The sequence below is a fragment of the Xiphophorus hellerii genome, chromosome 18 (assembly GCF_003331165.1).
Source record: "Xiphophorus hellerii strain 12219 chromosome 18, Xiphophorus_hellerii-4.1, whole genome shotgun sequence".
Lineage (NCBI taxonomy): Eukaryota > Metazoa > Chordata > Actinopteri > Cyprinodontiformes > Poeciliidae > Xiphophorus > Xiphophorus hellerii.
Genome location: NC_045689.1, coordinates 9,266,805 through 9,282,972, shown reverse-complemented (window position 1 = coordinate 9,282,972; position 16,168 = coordinate 9,266,805). Strand labels below are relative to the sequence as shown.

Here is a 16,168-nt window from a genome sequence, read left to right as displayed (position 1 = left end):
TAACCCATAGCTAACAGTTACGTTAGCTATGGGATACGTACGCTAACAGTCAGAAGTTTTTTGAGGCAATCTCATATTTTAAACCAGTTTAAATTAGAGCTGCCATTTCATATTGCCTATCAACTCCCCAGTAACAGTAAGCTAATATTATGACCCTGTTCAAACAAACAAACATTTTAAATATTGTTCCAGCTTAATAAATGCATGTAGAGTTGTGATCATTGGTTGTTCAGTGTAAATCATTTAAAAATAAAAAATAATGTATCATGCTCTGTCAGTTCACCCGTTTGCCAATTTCCTAATTATTTCCCAATTTCTAACCACTGGGTTGACATTTATCCCTTTTTGCTTCCACTCCTATAAAATATGATTGATTAGGACTCCTAATTAAACCAAAGTAACTTCAATAAACTTTTCATAGAATCTGTCAACAGTCATATAACCAAACCTTTTCTTACGACGAACAAGTTATATGTTTATATTTTAAATATCTTTTCTGAGAGCAAAGCACAATCGAAGTAAAATTTCCTGCTTGTGTGGACAAACTTGACTGTTTTTGATTCTGAATAAGTAACGGTAAAGGCTCAAGATAAATTAGCACTTTCGCCAATTTGTACCTCTAATTTGTTGCACCCTAGTTGACATTTATTTTGGTTCTGATTTTATTTGACTTGTTAACTTCTATGAAATATTACAAATTATTGCAACAGATTAAACTGTATTAAGCTTCTGCTGCTAGATATTAGTTACTACAGTCACATAGTCACATTTTTTCCACAGCAGACCTTGAATAGATTATAGAAAATTACTTTAACATGTTGGGTATAAAATCTCCCCTGGTGGGCGGAATTGCTGTCTTAGGCTAATATTTAATGTTTAATGTATCATGTCAGAGTGCTCAATTTTATACACTAAAAAAAAACTTACGAACAAGTTGACTAAATCTATAAAGGTATGAAATCATGAAGAGGTAAAATAACCTCCTCATGATGGTCTCACAATTCACCAGGAAAGCGAATATATCAAATATCTTTTATTCAATTGTTTTCTGTTGACATTTTAAGCATGTCCACATATACTTTTTGAAGTTCTGCCAAAATACAGATGCTTCCTTTGGTTCCATCACTCTAAATCCAGTGTTTTTGTTTACCTAAATAAAACACTCATACTGGGAGCCTCAGACTGTTGCTCCGAAGTGTTTGTGTGGAGATGGATCTGAATGTTGTTTTGTCCTGCTGGGCTTTCATCTGTTGGACTCATTATAGTTGTCATCTCACTGGGCTCTATTAGAGAATTTCAGGAGACTGGGTCCCCATGAAAGAGTCATGATGGGCAGAGAAGTGCTGATGTGCAGGTTCCTGCCTCCAGGCTTCCTCCTGCTCATGAACAGCCTGAAGGCATATAAAACAGGCCTCCCAGGCCAGCCGATGAAACATTCAAGAGTGAATGTCATGACTTTCCTGGTGGTTCTCAGTGAACTGGGCCTGAAACTGGCGCTGGGGAAAAAAAAGAGAAGTTGTTAAGTTATTATGAAAAGAGTTTCTGGAATATTTTCTTAATGATTAAGAAAAAATATGCCAAAAAGGTGGATGAAAGCAGCGCAGAAACGGATGAAGTTGTGCCGTTCTACCTTGTTAAATTTCAAATGATTTTATTAGCGTCAGTTCTGTGGTCTTGGCAGGGCTTTGGATGTGTCTGAGCGGGGAGTTCGGCAGCAGGGTGAGAGCATGTCGGCTGTTGACACCATCTAACGAAGGGAGGATTAGGAGTTTACAGAGGCAGTAATATGATAGGTCAAAAAGAGGAGGCACTCCTCCACAGTACTTGGCTCTGTAATGAATGATTGACTGGAAAAGGAGAAGCTGCCACTCGCTGGCTGAGTGCTCATCTTGACGTCTGCCGCACCGCTCCACGGCTCCCCTTGATCACGTTTCGCTGCTCCCTTCTCATCTAAGGCACCAGTCTGCAGGGAAAAGCAGCTTTTCCCTCTTATTTTTCTCTCTAATTTACACATTTAAGACATTTTTGTTTGCTCATTTCAATTCCTTTTTTGTCAGTGAGCCTCTCTCTATCAGTCCTGCTCACAGCCCTGAAACCAGCCCCCCCACAACCCACACACACATGCACACACACGCAGACCCCCACACACGCACGCCAACCCTTCACTTTCCTTTCTGTTTGCCTTGAGGCAGTGAACTAATTTCAGGTTCAGTAATTGCAGTGTGTTGTACACCTGTCTGCTATTAATTCTCCCCTGCCTCTTATTGCTTTTTTTAATGAGATATTATTGTAATTATCATCATTATGCTGTTTTTTATAATTAACTTGATGAATGTTGGTGTTATGGAAGTATTTATTCTCTATAATCAGTGTAAATGTGTTGGGAACTTCTGAGGACTAATGCTTTCAGACTTTGGTTATAAGTGTACTTGGTGCTTCATTTGCTTGTCCTCAGAAATAAGAGTCGCCGCCTAAAGCACAGTTTGCTTTGGATAAGATGAGGAGAAGTGGGAAGCCTGGTCACTACTGAAAAGGACCCCGCTTGTAGCCGTTTTAAAACCATTACAGCAGTGAAAGGCTTTACAATGGTTAGCGCCAGGCTTTGTTTCAGCCTGTCACAGGCACCCTGTGAAAATCAAATAGTCCCTTTTCCTTAAATGAAAAGGTGAAAAAGGGTTTGTCCACACTCCCATCTTTGAAAAATCTGGTTCCAGTTTTTTTTTTTTTTGGTATTCACTGACATGATTTTGAATGTTATTGTTGAGGAGGCAAACTATTGGGAGGGATGTAAAAGAAAATCTTGACTGAATGAATAATGTGTATCCCCCCCTCTTAGCTTTCAATCCAATTAGAAGTTTAATAAGGGTCGTGCATAGGGACTTCACGCTCTATATTGGTTTCTTTTAGAGTGAGACTGGGAGAAATGACAGGGTTGAATGTCTTAGAGGTCCAGATGGAAAGGCTGTGCACTTCGATATGTATTGAGGGGTCTTTTGCCTTGTTGTGGTGTTTGAAAATGTTTGGGCAAAGTGTTGGAGCTGGTTGTAAATGCTCTGTCAGTGTGCTTCTGTATAATATGCTCCACAGATATTTCGGTGACCTTATTGCGCCTCTCAGTCTTCCCGAGAATCGTCACATTGCTCACACTGGCTTCTCTTCGCCGAATATTCCTACAGGAGCGGATCCATTTGAAGTGACAAATCACTCTTAATTGAATTCTGCCTGTGAAAATTGTCTTGTTAAAACTTGTTTTCAAGGGCTGACTTTGAGCAAATAAAGTTTGTGCCTCTAATTCAGCACTCTTCATATCTAATATCAATATACCTGTTTTAAGGTATCAGCCTGTGCTTCATTAAGGAGGCATGTTGTTATGGGTAAAGTTGTGGAAAACTGACTAATTTGCTGTGTTAGACCGAAAAGGGCTGCAAATGCTAAAATCCACTAACTTGTTATAGTCTTTAAACCCCGGCTGACACCTGGCAAATTTACAACAGACAATTGTTTTCCCTTTGAACTGCACATATTTCTCTGTCATTTCCATAAATGAAGCCATTGGTATTATAGAATTTTTTTGTTTTAAAACTTTGAAACACTGACATCATGACTTCCTGTAAATCTCAAGGCCGGGATGCTGGATAACTGGACATTGGCTTCTCAGGTGGTAGCAATTACCTGATCTTTGCCCTCCTGACTCCTTTGTGTTACCTTTAAGCTGCATTGGTGTTGTCTCATTCATTTTTTATGTATATTGGTTAAAACTTCTTTTAGAATAGTCTTTATTTTTTAATCACAACATAAAAATGTATGTGTCTCTATTTCCCTTTTGCAATCAAAACACTCAACAGTGAGCACTGTTTTTATTCTTGACCACTAAAATGAACACTTGCGTAACAGGGTAGCTATCATCAGGGCATGAGTGTGTGTAAACGTGCACAAAAGCTATATATTTGCGCTTTAATCCTGCAGTTGGAAGGAAAGTGGGTAGGGGGGTCCAAGAAAGGAACCCATGAAGCCTTTGTGAGTTTGTTCACATGCTGCTCCACTTTCAGCATCTGACAGCCATTTAACTCCACACAACCTGGTTCGCAAGTGCTATCGTTTTGGCGCTCTTGAATCCTGTTAAGAATCGTAATTACAATTTATGTGCCCCCTGCATTCTTTGAAGAGGTATTGAGTGAGGAAAACAACTCTGGTAATGAAGGACTTTCACTTGTGTGTCAGCATATTGCCACTCTAAGATAAAACAACGAGACATTTCAGTCTTTTAAAAGTATAAAATGTTTACCCAGTGGTTTCCGTGCTTAGAAAGGGTTTCTTGTAATGCTGATAAAACGATGCATCTTGCAGGACATATTTCTTAGACTGGGTCTCTTTAAAGTATAGAAACAGCATGAATAGTGGTGTGAGTGATGTGAAGCACGTTCAATGACTTTCAAAGAGAAAAAGAAGAAAGGGTGAGCATAATGCCTAATAGGTGCTTTAGTAATTTTTGAGTTTTCATAGCTTAATCCGTTCTGAAAAGCTCAAGAGAAGAAAGGCTGTAAATGGCCCTCAGTATTAATTTGATGTGACTTCTGTACAATAAGGGCTCTGGATCCCAGAGCCCATTTTCAGGCTTACCTTCTTTTATCATCCTTAGCCTTTGGAACTTTTGCCTAAATGTTTCATGAAACTAAGGCAGTAAGCCTCTTTGGTATTCTGTCTTTATAAAGCCTGGTTTAGGACTATTGTTACACTGTGTTCAAGGCAAAGGAATGCAACACTGAAGCCACCTCTCCATTCTGCGACATTCAAATTCATTTAGTGCAACTTTGAGAGTTCTTGTTAAAACACACATATGCTATGCCTCATTTCACCTATTTCTTTTTAAGGGGTCTAACCACACATTCACCTTATGAGAGAAGATGATGTACAAAATCGTGTTTACAAGAAGGAATGAACGATTTTTGCGTCACTTTTGGATCCACATTTTTATTTACACAAAAAAGAGTAAAACTTTCACAGAAACACAGTTAAAGAAGGCAGAATAATTCATCTTATGCTTACCTAATTCTAAGACTCCTGATGTAGAAGAAAAAAGTGTAAAATTTGACTTTTCACATCACTACAACCAGAATAATTTTTAAACAAACTTATTCTGAAGAATATCAGTTCAGTATAGAATTTTCTATACTGTGTAGTGATTTATTGACATAGTGTGATTGAATGTGATTGAATTAGAATGCAGCTCACACTGAGCCTTCAGTTTGGTGCCTAAAGAAAGCAAGTTTTAACTTTATGGTCGTTACTATTTTTGTAATTTTTGTCATTGTTTTTTTTGTACCCCAAATACTTCTACACAAAAGATTAGAGAGGTGGTGGCACTTTCAATGCTAATATAACTAAATGTTTCCAGCAAGTCCAGGTGAACAATCTTTTAGTCGACCCTATCAACACAACATGGCAACTCAAGATTTGCTTTTCCTCTTGCTTCAAAATAAAAGCCTTAAACAGAGACACTCATTGTCAAGATCACCTTCATCTCCAGGGCTCATAATTATCACTTAAAGTCACAATGTATAAGAAATATTTCAACATTTTAAAATGTTTTTGCCTATTTGTTAACCCATTGACATCTTGTGATCTTCCCATATGTTTAGCTGAATTAAAGAAAATCAGAACCTCTAAAGCTTGACATTTATAAAGCTACTCTGAAGATTGGAAACAAAGGCAAAATATTTTATCACAACATGTAGTGCTGATGGCTATGAATGCTGCTGTGAAATATATAGAGATTTGTTTCTGTCAGGAAAAGCATATTTTCTTTGTATGCTTTTAAATTAACATTGTGGAAACCAACAATGCACATACTCGTTGGGTCAGTGACCCTGGAGAAAACAGCTTGCATTATTATGCTTTAATCCAGTGTAATTAGTCAAATTACAGCACACCAAGCAGCTTGTGTGAAGCTGCTGGATTTGGCAGCCACACAAGAGGGCTTGGAGTCCCACTGGACTACAAGGGAGACCTCAAAAGCGCAGTAAATCCTGCTCTTACACCCATTCACTTCATTTTCCCATTATCTTCCATCTTTTTTTAGCAGTACTAAAGTGCTTAACCTGTTTTGCATGTGCTATTTCCTCTGGTTGCCATATTTGCTTTTTTAAAATTATTATTAATGAAAGACGGTAAAGGACAGCATATGACAACTCAAATTTTACATGCACATTGCTCAGTCTTATGCAAGGTCAGATGTATGACATCTAGAAATGCAAGGGTAAGAACCACAGACACAGTTAAGGCACTTCCTTAGATGGTAGCATTAGCATTAATAAAATGATTTCAGCCATATAATTACATGAGGATAAAGTGCAAATTATTTAGCACACTCAACAACCAGATTATCATCCAAACCAAACCCTGTTCAGCCTACAGGGGTGAGCCTGTATGACAAAAGGCTCTCATTAGCATAAATTTACAAGCCCTCTTCTTCAGAGAAGCCGATAAGAAACTGTTCCACCTTTCCTTTGGCCCTGAATGGCTTGTTGTGCTTTTGGCAGTGACAGATAAGTCTGGGTAATTCCACTCTATGCGTGGAAAAAAAAATGCTTCAGATTCTGGCTGCATCCCGAAGGTGTCACCCACTATAATCCTCAAACTGTGCCCAGTAGGAAGGGCGATGTGTGTTTTCCTGATGATATACTGCGAATGACATACAGAATTATACGAAGGAGGACAAATCTGTAACATGTTATTAGGCAATTCCCTCTGAATAACAAGGATAAAAAGGATAATGGATGAGGGTATCATTATTACCTTGGTTCCAAAGAGGCGTCCAACCAAAAGGTTGAGAGACAAGATTAATTGAAGACGAGTGAGGCGCTCATTGCTCATCAGGCCTACTCGTCTAACCACTTGCTCTTTCTGGCCCTCTCCTCCTCTCTGCCTCTCCATCCTCATCTCATTCTTTCTCTCCTTCTCTGTCCGTTGGCTCTGAACCCATATTCTGCCCACACATGACGTTAAAAAAAGAGAGAGAAAAAGTGGGATTTAAAATGATCAGCTTGGCAGTTTTAGCAGCAGCAAGAGGAAGCTAGTTCTCAGGCCAGGAAGATTTCAGTCATCTTAAGGCTGACAAGTCGCTGAATGTATCCCATTAGGAAAAGCTTTCTGGCAAAAAAAACCCCCAAACCTCAAGACTAAATGATGGCATTCCTTCGCTAAAACTGCTTGGAGATGGCATCCTCAAGCTGTTTATCTGGGGGATGTACTTAACATGTATTTTTGCCACATTGTCGTTTGTTAGTCAGTTCTTTTGTTTGATTTTTCAATCAGGTTTGACCACAAAAATGTGAAATTTTATTTTAAAAAAAGGTTTTGTATTGTAACACTTATGCAAAGGCTGTTTGGTTTCACTTGAATTTGGTGCAATTCTGCTCTGAAACAGTTTTAAAATGTACTTTCTGAACATTTTTGTCAGAAGCAAAAGACAACTGGTACTGCAACAGAAATGACAGAAGTAGCACATGCACTTTATTTGCATTGTTGTTTTTTAGAGAGGGTTAAAACTTAATATTTTCTTGTATGACTACACGTCTTGAAAAAACACTACCCCGTTGTGCTGCTTCAAATTTTTACTGTTGTCACATTATTACTACAACTCTTGACAGACCAACACATATATGAAATGTGTGAAGAGGAAACGGTATGCTATGCCTGTTATTTTGCAAATAAAAATCTGAAAATTGTTCCACACATCTGAACAACTTTTATTTCCTAAAGATGCACTTTCCGAAAAATGTCTGACAATACCTTGCAAAATAGCTAACGGTCAGTTCTATTGGACATGAACATTAATTTTCAATTCTTGCTACACATACTCAATTGGATTTAGGAGTGAACTTTGATTCTACCACGCTAGCAAATGAATATTCTCTAATCTAAAGCATCACGTTGTAGCTCTGGCTGTATAATTAGGTACGTTGTCCTGATGCAGGGTGACTCTTTGCCTCAGTCCAAGTCTTTTGCTGTCCTAGACAAGTTTTCTTTCAGGATTGTCCTGCACTTACCTCAATCCATCTTCCTATAACTCTGATTAGCTTCTTTGCCCAGTTCAGTATGAAATTGAAAAGTTGAATTCAACAGTGCTCCATGAAATTGTCAAATATTCTTTGACAATTGATATTGTTTTATAACCTGACCCAAATCATCTGCTGTTTCTTGGTCTCTATAATGTTGTTTCTTTGATAATGTCCTCTAGCAAACCTCTGAGACTTTAAAGAACATCTGTCTTCATACTGAGCTTAAATTACAATAGGTAAGCTCTGTTTATTAATTCACTGAGTTATGTAGACAGTTGGTTGCACTCTGTTGTATTTAGCAAGTATCAATACAGACAAACAAAAATGCAGGTCACACTTTTAAGATCTTTATTTATAAAAATCTTGAAAACTATGTATAATTTTTCTTCCACTTTGCAATTATGCATTATGTTCTGTTGGTCTATAATGTGACATCCAATAAAATTGATTACAGTTTATGTGACAAAATATGAAAAGTTTACACTTTAAAATCAGTTGATAAAAAAAACCTGTTTTGTAACATTGTTTTTTGGTCTTTAATGCTTATGTAGAAATTAAAACAGATACGATCTGCAGTTTGATTGTTCATGTCAATATGCAAAAGTTTTGTGCAAGTTTATAAAAGACATTTATTTATAGTGCAAATACAGTGCACACATATGCTATTTATAAGCCAAATATAATCTCTAAATAAATGAACACACACAAAGTGCAACTTTATAGACTTCGTAGTTATTTTATAATTATTTTTTGCTTCTTCTCACCTCTTGGATTTCTTCTTTTTTTAATTACATAGCTTAATGCCAGACTTCATATCAACAAGAAACCCAAGTTTAAGTCCTGTTTGGATTTTTTTTCTGGTATATTTTAGGACTTTAAAGTCTTACATCCACAGAATCTTTATTTTTTTAAGGTGATTGCATATTAGGACCGCTCCTCCCACCCGTCCTACCATGGCAGCTTTGAGGACAGAGCTGCAGGGTTTGCTAATGTGCGTGAAATACTATCCTTGACATGAATGTTATTGACAAACCTGGCTGGACATTTGGGGCAGTGAACTGTCAGTATATTTAATGCATATTCATCTCCTTTATCCCACTGGTCTTTCTAGAGCACTCGAGCTGTGTCATCTTGCCACACTCCAGCAACTACCCAAATATATAGTGACACTGATTATGCAAATCTGTATCTTGTTTTCCTCCAATACCTGCATTAGGAGCCTGCTACATTATTGAAGTTGATATACAGGCCCTTCAGAGAGGAACCAAGTGGAAATCTGGGGAAATCTTTTACATATTTTCATTTCTACACATCACAACAGTTGTCACATTAAATGAGAATCAGATGAGAAAAAGCTTTGATGTTTAGTCATACATTATAAATCTTTGCAGGGTGTAAAAGGATTAAAGTGTAAATAAAAGTGCAGATTTGGGCATGTCTTTGGTCACACAGTTAAGATTTTTCTCCGCATGGCTTTGTGAATTTAAACAGCCACATATTACTTTCATTCACTGTGCGTGGGCACACCTGAGTTGTTTGACAAAACAGGAAAACATCAACGGTGTCCTATTTTTTTTCAAAGGACATAATCCTTAAATTAAAACTAGACCAAACTTTCTTTGCAAAATATTATTTAGTAACTGTTTCATTTTGTTGCCACTAAGTTTCTCAGAAAGATTCAGTTGCTTTTCAGTAACATTTGGAGTTGTTTTCCTCAAATCTTTGCTAACATGAAAGCTTTTCATGTGGTTAGTTGAATACCTAATCTTCGGACACTGTCTTTAATATTTTTACTTATGTTGTCTAATTATCCTTTGTAAACAGAGGTACATTCAGTGTAATTGGTCTTGGTTTCAAAGGAGTCCCTTGTTCTACACTTTGCTTTGTACAAAGAATTTGGATCCTTAGCTATTGAGAAATTGTTTGCTGGAGGCGTAGATTCTGTTGAATTTTTGAGCAATTTGATCTGATTTCACCCAGTGGCTAATGTTTCCCGTGACGTGAGTCATACATCAGCTCGATGAAGCTTTCAGAAATTGTGTGGACTTTATACAACCTCATGGGGAGAGGAGCCATGACATCTTTGTAGCAATAAAATATCTTATTTATTCCTCTGGCTCTGACTTAACCAGCTCAATATATGGAAGCATGAGCAACACAGATTGACTGGCTTCGTTCACTTTTTCTGCTGCCATTACCAAACTACAGGCAAGCTATAATTCTCAATAAGCACAGAGACTGACTGTTGGTCATTCACATCTCCTCCTTCTGTCCGCTGATTGGAAACTCAACTGGAGAAATCCAGCTTAATGGGAGGAAGCCCAGACAGAGCACTAAAGGCATTGGCCAGGGTAGTTTAAAATATAAACCTTTTGGGCATAGTGGTGAACGCCAATGTGGTTTAAATTGTGTGAGAGATGATTTGGCTCTGCAGCAGAACTTTTCAACATGTGGCAGCTTGGCTTAAAAATGCAAGGTACACAACAGTGTGACGTGTATTGAGGCATTTAGCTCCATGCTTCTCAAATTGTGTTATGAGTACTAATGGCGGTACTTGGAAGATATTCAGTGGTTTACAATGTAAGTCTGTGTCTGTATGTAGGGCCTATTTTGACTATAAGGTAAATACAAAGCAAATTAACCATTGCAAATTAAACATAAATGTAAAGCAATGTGATCACTAAGAATAGAGTAAAATGAAAGGTGCATGACTTATTAACATAAAAATAAAACATATTTCAAGTACAAAACATAAACATATTCAATGTCATATCACTTCATCATAATAATTTTCAAATTTCTTTTAAATGCAGAAACACATACTGACACCTTTAATTGAATGTCGATGCTTTTTAAATAATATTACATTTGTGATGTTTCTCACCTTACTCTCTGTGGCTTCAATGTTCTTCCACTTAACTCGGGTTTCTTCCCTGCCCTTTTTGTTACCAGGCTTCATTCTTTTCCTTTTGGATTCCCTGATTGCTCAACCTCTTCACAGATTTGGCCCATATTGCCCTGGGTCAGCCATTGAATACAGTATACGCGGTGTGTGCTGATCCTCCAAATTGCCATGTGTGAAATCCATCCCACTTGCTCCTGAGGGAGTAGTCATATCATTCAAAATGAAACGGGCCTCCCGTATCCTCCCCTTATTCTTTGACTCCACCGTTCCTCTATGGCCGCCTGGGACTGTGCAGTTGTGAGGCTTTATAGTGGAAGCCTATTAGACAAATCTGAGAAGAATGCTGCAGAGGTGCTATGGTACCAGGTTGTCAGTGTGCCCCACACTCTTATATAAACATATCAGTCATGCTGACTTGGAGGTCTCACTGAATTGTATTATTGTCCTATTTTGATATAAATGCACTGAAGGGGGGGGTTGCAACTTTCCATATGGAAGAAAATTGCATCAGGTTTTAGGGAGACTGCTTCGTTAGATTTATTAATAACATCTGTCATTGTGTCTCAGTCAATGTGGAGGTAAAAGCTATTCCGAAGTCAAATATGATTAGAATCTATTTCCATGCATGAAGTGGCACCCTGCTGCTTATAAGCTTATTGTCCTCCATTTGAGCATCTGCACATTATTATATATGAGTTTAAACCTAAGCACCACTGTCACAATATGCTTGCCCTCGTCTCATCTGTCACAATATTCTTTATTTCTCTTCTGGAAGGTTCTGAAATGGAGCCAGTACATCAAATCAGCGATGTAAGAAAAACAAAATAATGAAAAGAGAGGACCGAGATGTTAAATTGCTTTAAGGCTGTTATAATGGAGGTGTATCCTCTTGCAGCTGGCAGAGCGGCGCATGCGCTCGTGTCCTCTAATGAGCTTGCATTGAGGGACCCGTGTGGAAACAAAAGGCTGCGCTTGTCGACCACACCAGACTCCCTTCACCCACCCTCTTCCTGCTCCCCCAGCACTGAGCGTGACAGACCAAGAGCAGAGCGCCGGTCCCTTCCTGGTGGTGTGATTAGATTGGGGCCGAAGTCTCCAGCTGGCAGGCCTGTCTGTGACTGGAGGCGGCCGTCCCCAGCGCTTGTCACTGCCTGACACCTCTGACAGGCAGGGGACAGCTTCAGCAGACAGGTTCATTAAATGGCATTTTTTACAGCTGGGCCTCTAAAAATGAGGGCTGGGCTTTGTCAAATCCCGAAGTCTACAGGGGCCTGTGCGTGTTAGTTTAGACCAAAGCTTTGTTGTTATGACATTTTTTTTTTTTGATCTGGGCAGTTTGCAATAAGCTTTTTTTCTCCTCTTTAGCCTCTCTTCTTTGACAGCTAGCCTTTTGCCCTGTGCTTTGTAACAGCATCAAACTCTTCACATTAGCAATGTACAAATAAAATTTGCAGAAATACTAGTCAGGTTAGTGTTTCATCAATTCATTTGCCATGTTTTGGCTGTAAAGACATTTAAAGCAGGGTCTGACTGCTACTCTATTGTTATCCTACTTGTTTTAATGTAGAAATGTATTGAAGGGTACAGTAGAGCAAAATAAAGACTAGACTACTGACATCAACAAATAATTCAGTCTCCAAACAGCTTGATGCGTTTTGAGTGGGTAAATTGTGGCCTTCTAATGATTGCACATCTGTGTGCTTTGCTGTAAAGCATTGTGTTCAGGAGTGCAGAACATCTGGCTGCAGATGGAACGTGGGGGGGAAAAAGAAAAGCTGCCTTCCCTACGAAAGTGGCTGCTGGCCCTCAACAAAATGCCTGCAGCTCTGTAGCCATCCCAGCATCACCTCCCTCTCTCTGTTTCTCCTCCACTCTGCTTGCTGCCTCCTCGGGGCTCTGCTGTCTCTATGACAACTGTTTGAGTAGGGGGTTGCAGAGGTGTCAAGCAGGGGCATTACTAGTAGAAGAGCACCAGAGATGCTGTGCTGTACATTCAGTATCTCCACCTAATCCAATTTTAATTGAGCTCAAGAGATTTTGGCTGTGGCACGGAGGTCGGGCATGAGCTATTCCACGGAGAAATTAAGGCAGCCCAGCTTGTGCTGCACTCTTCCAGTCTGTCACTATTTTAAATGAGCATTAGCATCAGACCTAACCCAGCGCACTATCTTGGTTGCTTATTTCCTTCCCCTGCCCACTCCACCTTAGTCACACCACCTCACACACTCACACCCCCATACCCCCACACCCAACCCTGCGTGGGTGTCTGCACCACACAGTCACTAATGTGGTGCAGTTTCACTCGCCTGTTATATCTTTATTCTTCCACAGATTCATTGTCTGTGAAGTGCACCAATGTGTGATTATAACCCGGGAAGCCGATGAAGCTTCTCCACAGCTCACCCCGTTGTACAGAATTGTTCAGTGAGATGGAGGGAAGGTGGAAAGGTGTGCGTGAGGGAATCATTCTCACCTGTCAGAATATCTGTCTTGATTTGTGTGTCTGTGTGTGGACCGATTTGTCCTCTGGTGCTGCATACACTAATGATTCTTTGTCTGCTCTTTCTTTTTCTACATGTCATGGTTTTTATTGATTATATATGTGTCACTAACCCATGGGGCTGTTTTGGTGACTACTTCTTTTTGGTCCAGTGAATGGTGTACACCAACAGATAAGTGTGAAAGAGAATCTGTTGACAGCTGCATTTTTTGTTGAAACTTGCCTTGAGTTATGTTGTCTCCTTAAATATTTTTCACAAGTTGAAATAAGAATTGAATGAACTAGAGCTGTTCTGATTATCCCAGTCTGTACTACTCTTACATTTAAGTGAATGCATGTGTCGAAGAGCTTTTACATCTAGTTATGTGTTGTTGTCAGCAGCCCTAGAAGAAGAAATCTCATGATTTGTTTAGTTTCTGCTACTCTATTGGATCCACTTTTGCCTTCTGAACTGCCTTCTTGACTTGTGTCAATATGTCAGTAAAGGTGCTCAATTGGATTAAAAAAACTCTAAAGGTCATTTTAGTAAGCTATCTCATTGTCATATTCAAGAAACTGGTTTGAGGTGGTCTGAGCATTAAAACATCATGTATTATCCTGTGCAAGTAACAATCAGAATATGGATACTCTGTGGTCAAAAAGAAATTGACATGATCAGCAACAATATTCAGTTTCTATAGTATTTAAATGATGGTAAGTGATGATCAAGTGACCCAAATGTGCCTGGAAATGATCCCTTAAATTTTTATACCACTATCACCAGCCCGATGGAGGACAGATCTCTGTTTTCCGTTTGTTTACACTAAAGTCTGAGCCTTGTACTTGAATGTTGCAGCTGAAATTGAGACTGATGAGCTCAGTCAACATTCACCAGTCTGTTGTTGTGCCATTTGTTGGGTCAGAGTCTGTATTCCAGATGCACTGGTTGTAATAGGTGCTTATTTAAGCTACTGTTGATGTTCTGTCATTTTGAACCAGTCGTAGTTCAGTTGTCTGGAAAGTAATTGTTTTTAAAACAACACATTGGTGCAGAAAAATAGCGGAATAAATGAGGCAGGAAAAGGGGAGTGTGTGAACCTTTTTGTTAATTAAATGTACTTGCATACCTTCACTGAAAAAACATTGGCTTTGCAAACACTCACTTTTTTTCCACTTGATTTGTGTTTAATACACAATTTAAACACTTAATTTATAATGTTGGAAAAAATGTCAACAGTCTGACATGTACCTTCTGCACATTTGTTTCAAATAAATAACTTCTACTTTCATCTCCCAGGTCTTGGTGTACACAGATGGTTTGCATGGCAAATGGATGTTCAGTGAGATTCGGGCGGTCTTTTCCAGGCACTACCTTCTGCAGAATACTGCAATGGAGGTTTTCATGGCTAATAGAAGTAAGGAAAGTAGCAAATAAACTTTTTTTTTTTTTCCCAAAAAATTATTTAACAGTAATCACATATTTTTATGCTTGCAGCATCTGTCATGTTCAACTTTCCGGACCAAGCCACAGTAAAAAAGATTGTCTATTGTCTCCCTCGAGTGGGAGTGGGCACTAGCTACGGACTACCACAAGCAAGGTAGGATAAGAGATGTCAAGTAAAATAAAACAAAAGCTTGTTAGCGTAATAATTCATATCTGTAATGAGTAATATTTTTGGTATTTTGTGGTATCGAGGTGTATCCATTCAGCCAGGAACAACTGAGTTTATTTGAAGTCCCATTGCTCCAGACACTGAAGTGGATGTTCACTGACCCTGACTGAACTGACCTAATTCTCCAACTGAAAACTCAATGTAGCCATGCCAATGGCCACAGAGGGAAAAAAAAAGAAACAGATTCTCTTTAGGCTTTCAGCTTCCATGGTGCTAACAGGCTCTTTAAATTACAGCTCTAAAACAAACGGCCCCACGTTCAGAAGATATAATACAACTGACATCATTGCAGAATCTGAATTAATATCTTGCTTTCGCGTAATGCCATGGATTAGGGACCATGCAACACTGCATTCATTTTTTGTTTGGCATTGTGGGTTCATTGTCGTCAGTTTCACAATTTGTTGACATGAAACACAAAAGGTCATACTCAGAATGTGGCTAAAAGCTTTGGAATGCAACTTTTAAAAGGGATGTGCTTTTTTTTTTTTTTTTTACATATTTGTTCAAACTGTCACCATGTTGTGACAGTAGAGCATGAGACAGATAATTGATGAATAAATTGTGCTCCTCTGATTTCACCCTATGATTCTACTGCCACCTGCAGAAATGCGCCGCTTTTGGCCAGAAACAACCGATCAGAGCCAGGAGGGTTTCAGTGCAGTCAGTCCAGCTTGTGTATATCCATCCCACACCCTCCCTCTTGCTCTCTTCTGCACTACAGCTCCCCATAACAAAACTTGTCATAAATACGTATGCTAGTTAGCATACCACCAATGATTGCAAATAAACAGTTTTCCTGTAACAGTAAGTTGTTTCTCTCTCATTAGCACAGCAGCTGTGCATACACCACAGCTGCTGTTCTCCTGACTCTGGTTGTTTCTGACCAAGAGAACTGCATTCCTGCACATGGCAGTAGGACCGCAGGGAGAAGGCTAGATTTTCTCAGATTATCTGTCTCATGTAATACTGTCACAACATGGTTACAGTTTTAAAAAATATGTAAAGAAAAAAAAAGTTATTTACTGCTGTTTTAAAGCACCGATCCTCA

The 16,168-nt window shown here is 38.9% G+C and overlaps 1 protein-coding gene and 1 long non-coding RNA gene across 10 annotated transcripts in view; one reads left to right on the top strand and one right to left on the bottom strand.

The window, feature by feature from the left end:
- Nucleotides 1–16,168, top strand: part of nbeab (neurobeachin b) — a 219,835-nt gene that overhangs the window by 161,968 nt on the left and 41,699 nt on the right. For all 9 annotated transcript variants that reach the window (XM_032590852.1, XM_032590851.1, XM_032590860.1 and 6 more), the window contains 2 exons: nt 14,742–14,859; nt 14,940–15,042. In XM_032590852.1, the coding sequence (XP_032446743.1) occupies nt 14,742–14,859; nt 14,940–15,042 (221 nt within the window). The remainder of the gene's footprint in view (nt 1–14,741; nt 14,860–14,939; nt 15,043–16,168) is intronic.
- On the bottom strand, nt 1,019–11,307 carry LOC116737612 (uncharacterized). Its single transcript, XR_004342866.1, has 4 exons — nt 10,945–11,307; nt 6,796–6,985; nt 1,631–1,747; nt 1,019–1,496 (listed from the first exon to the last, which is right to left on the bottom strand). It is a non-coding gene; the product is annotated as an uncharacterized LOC116737612 (long non-coding RNA).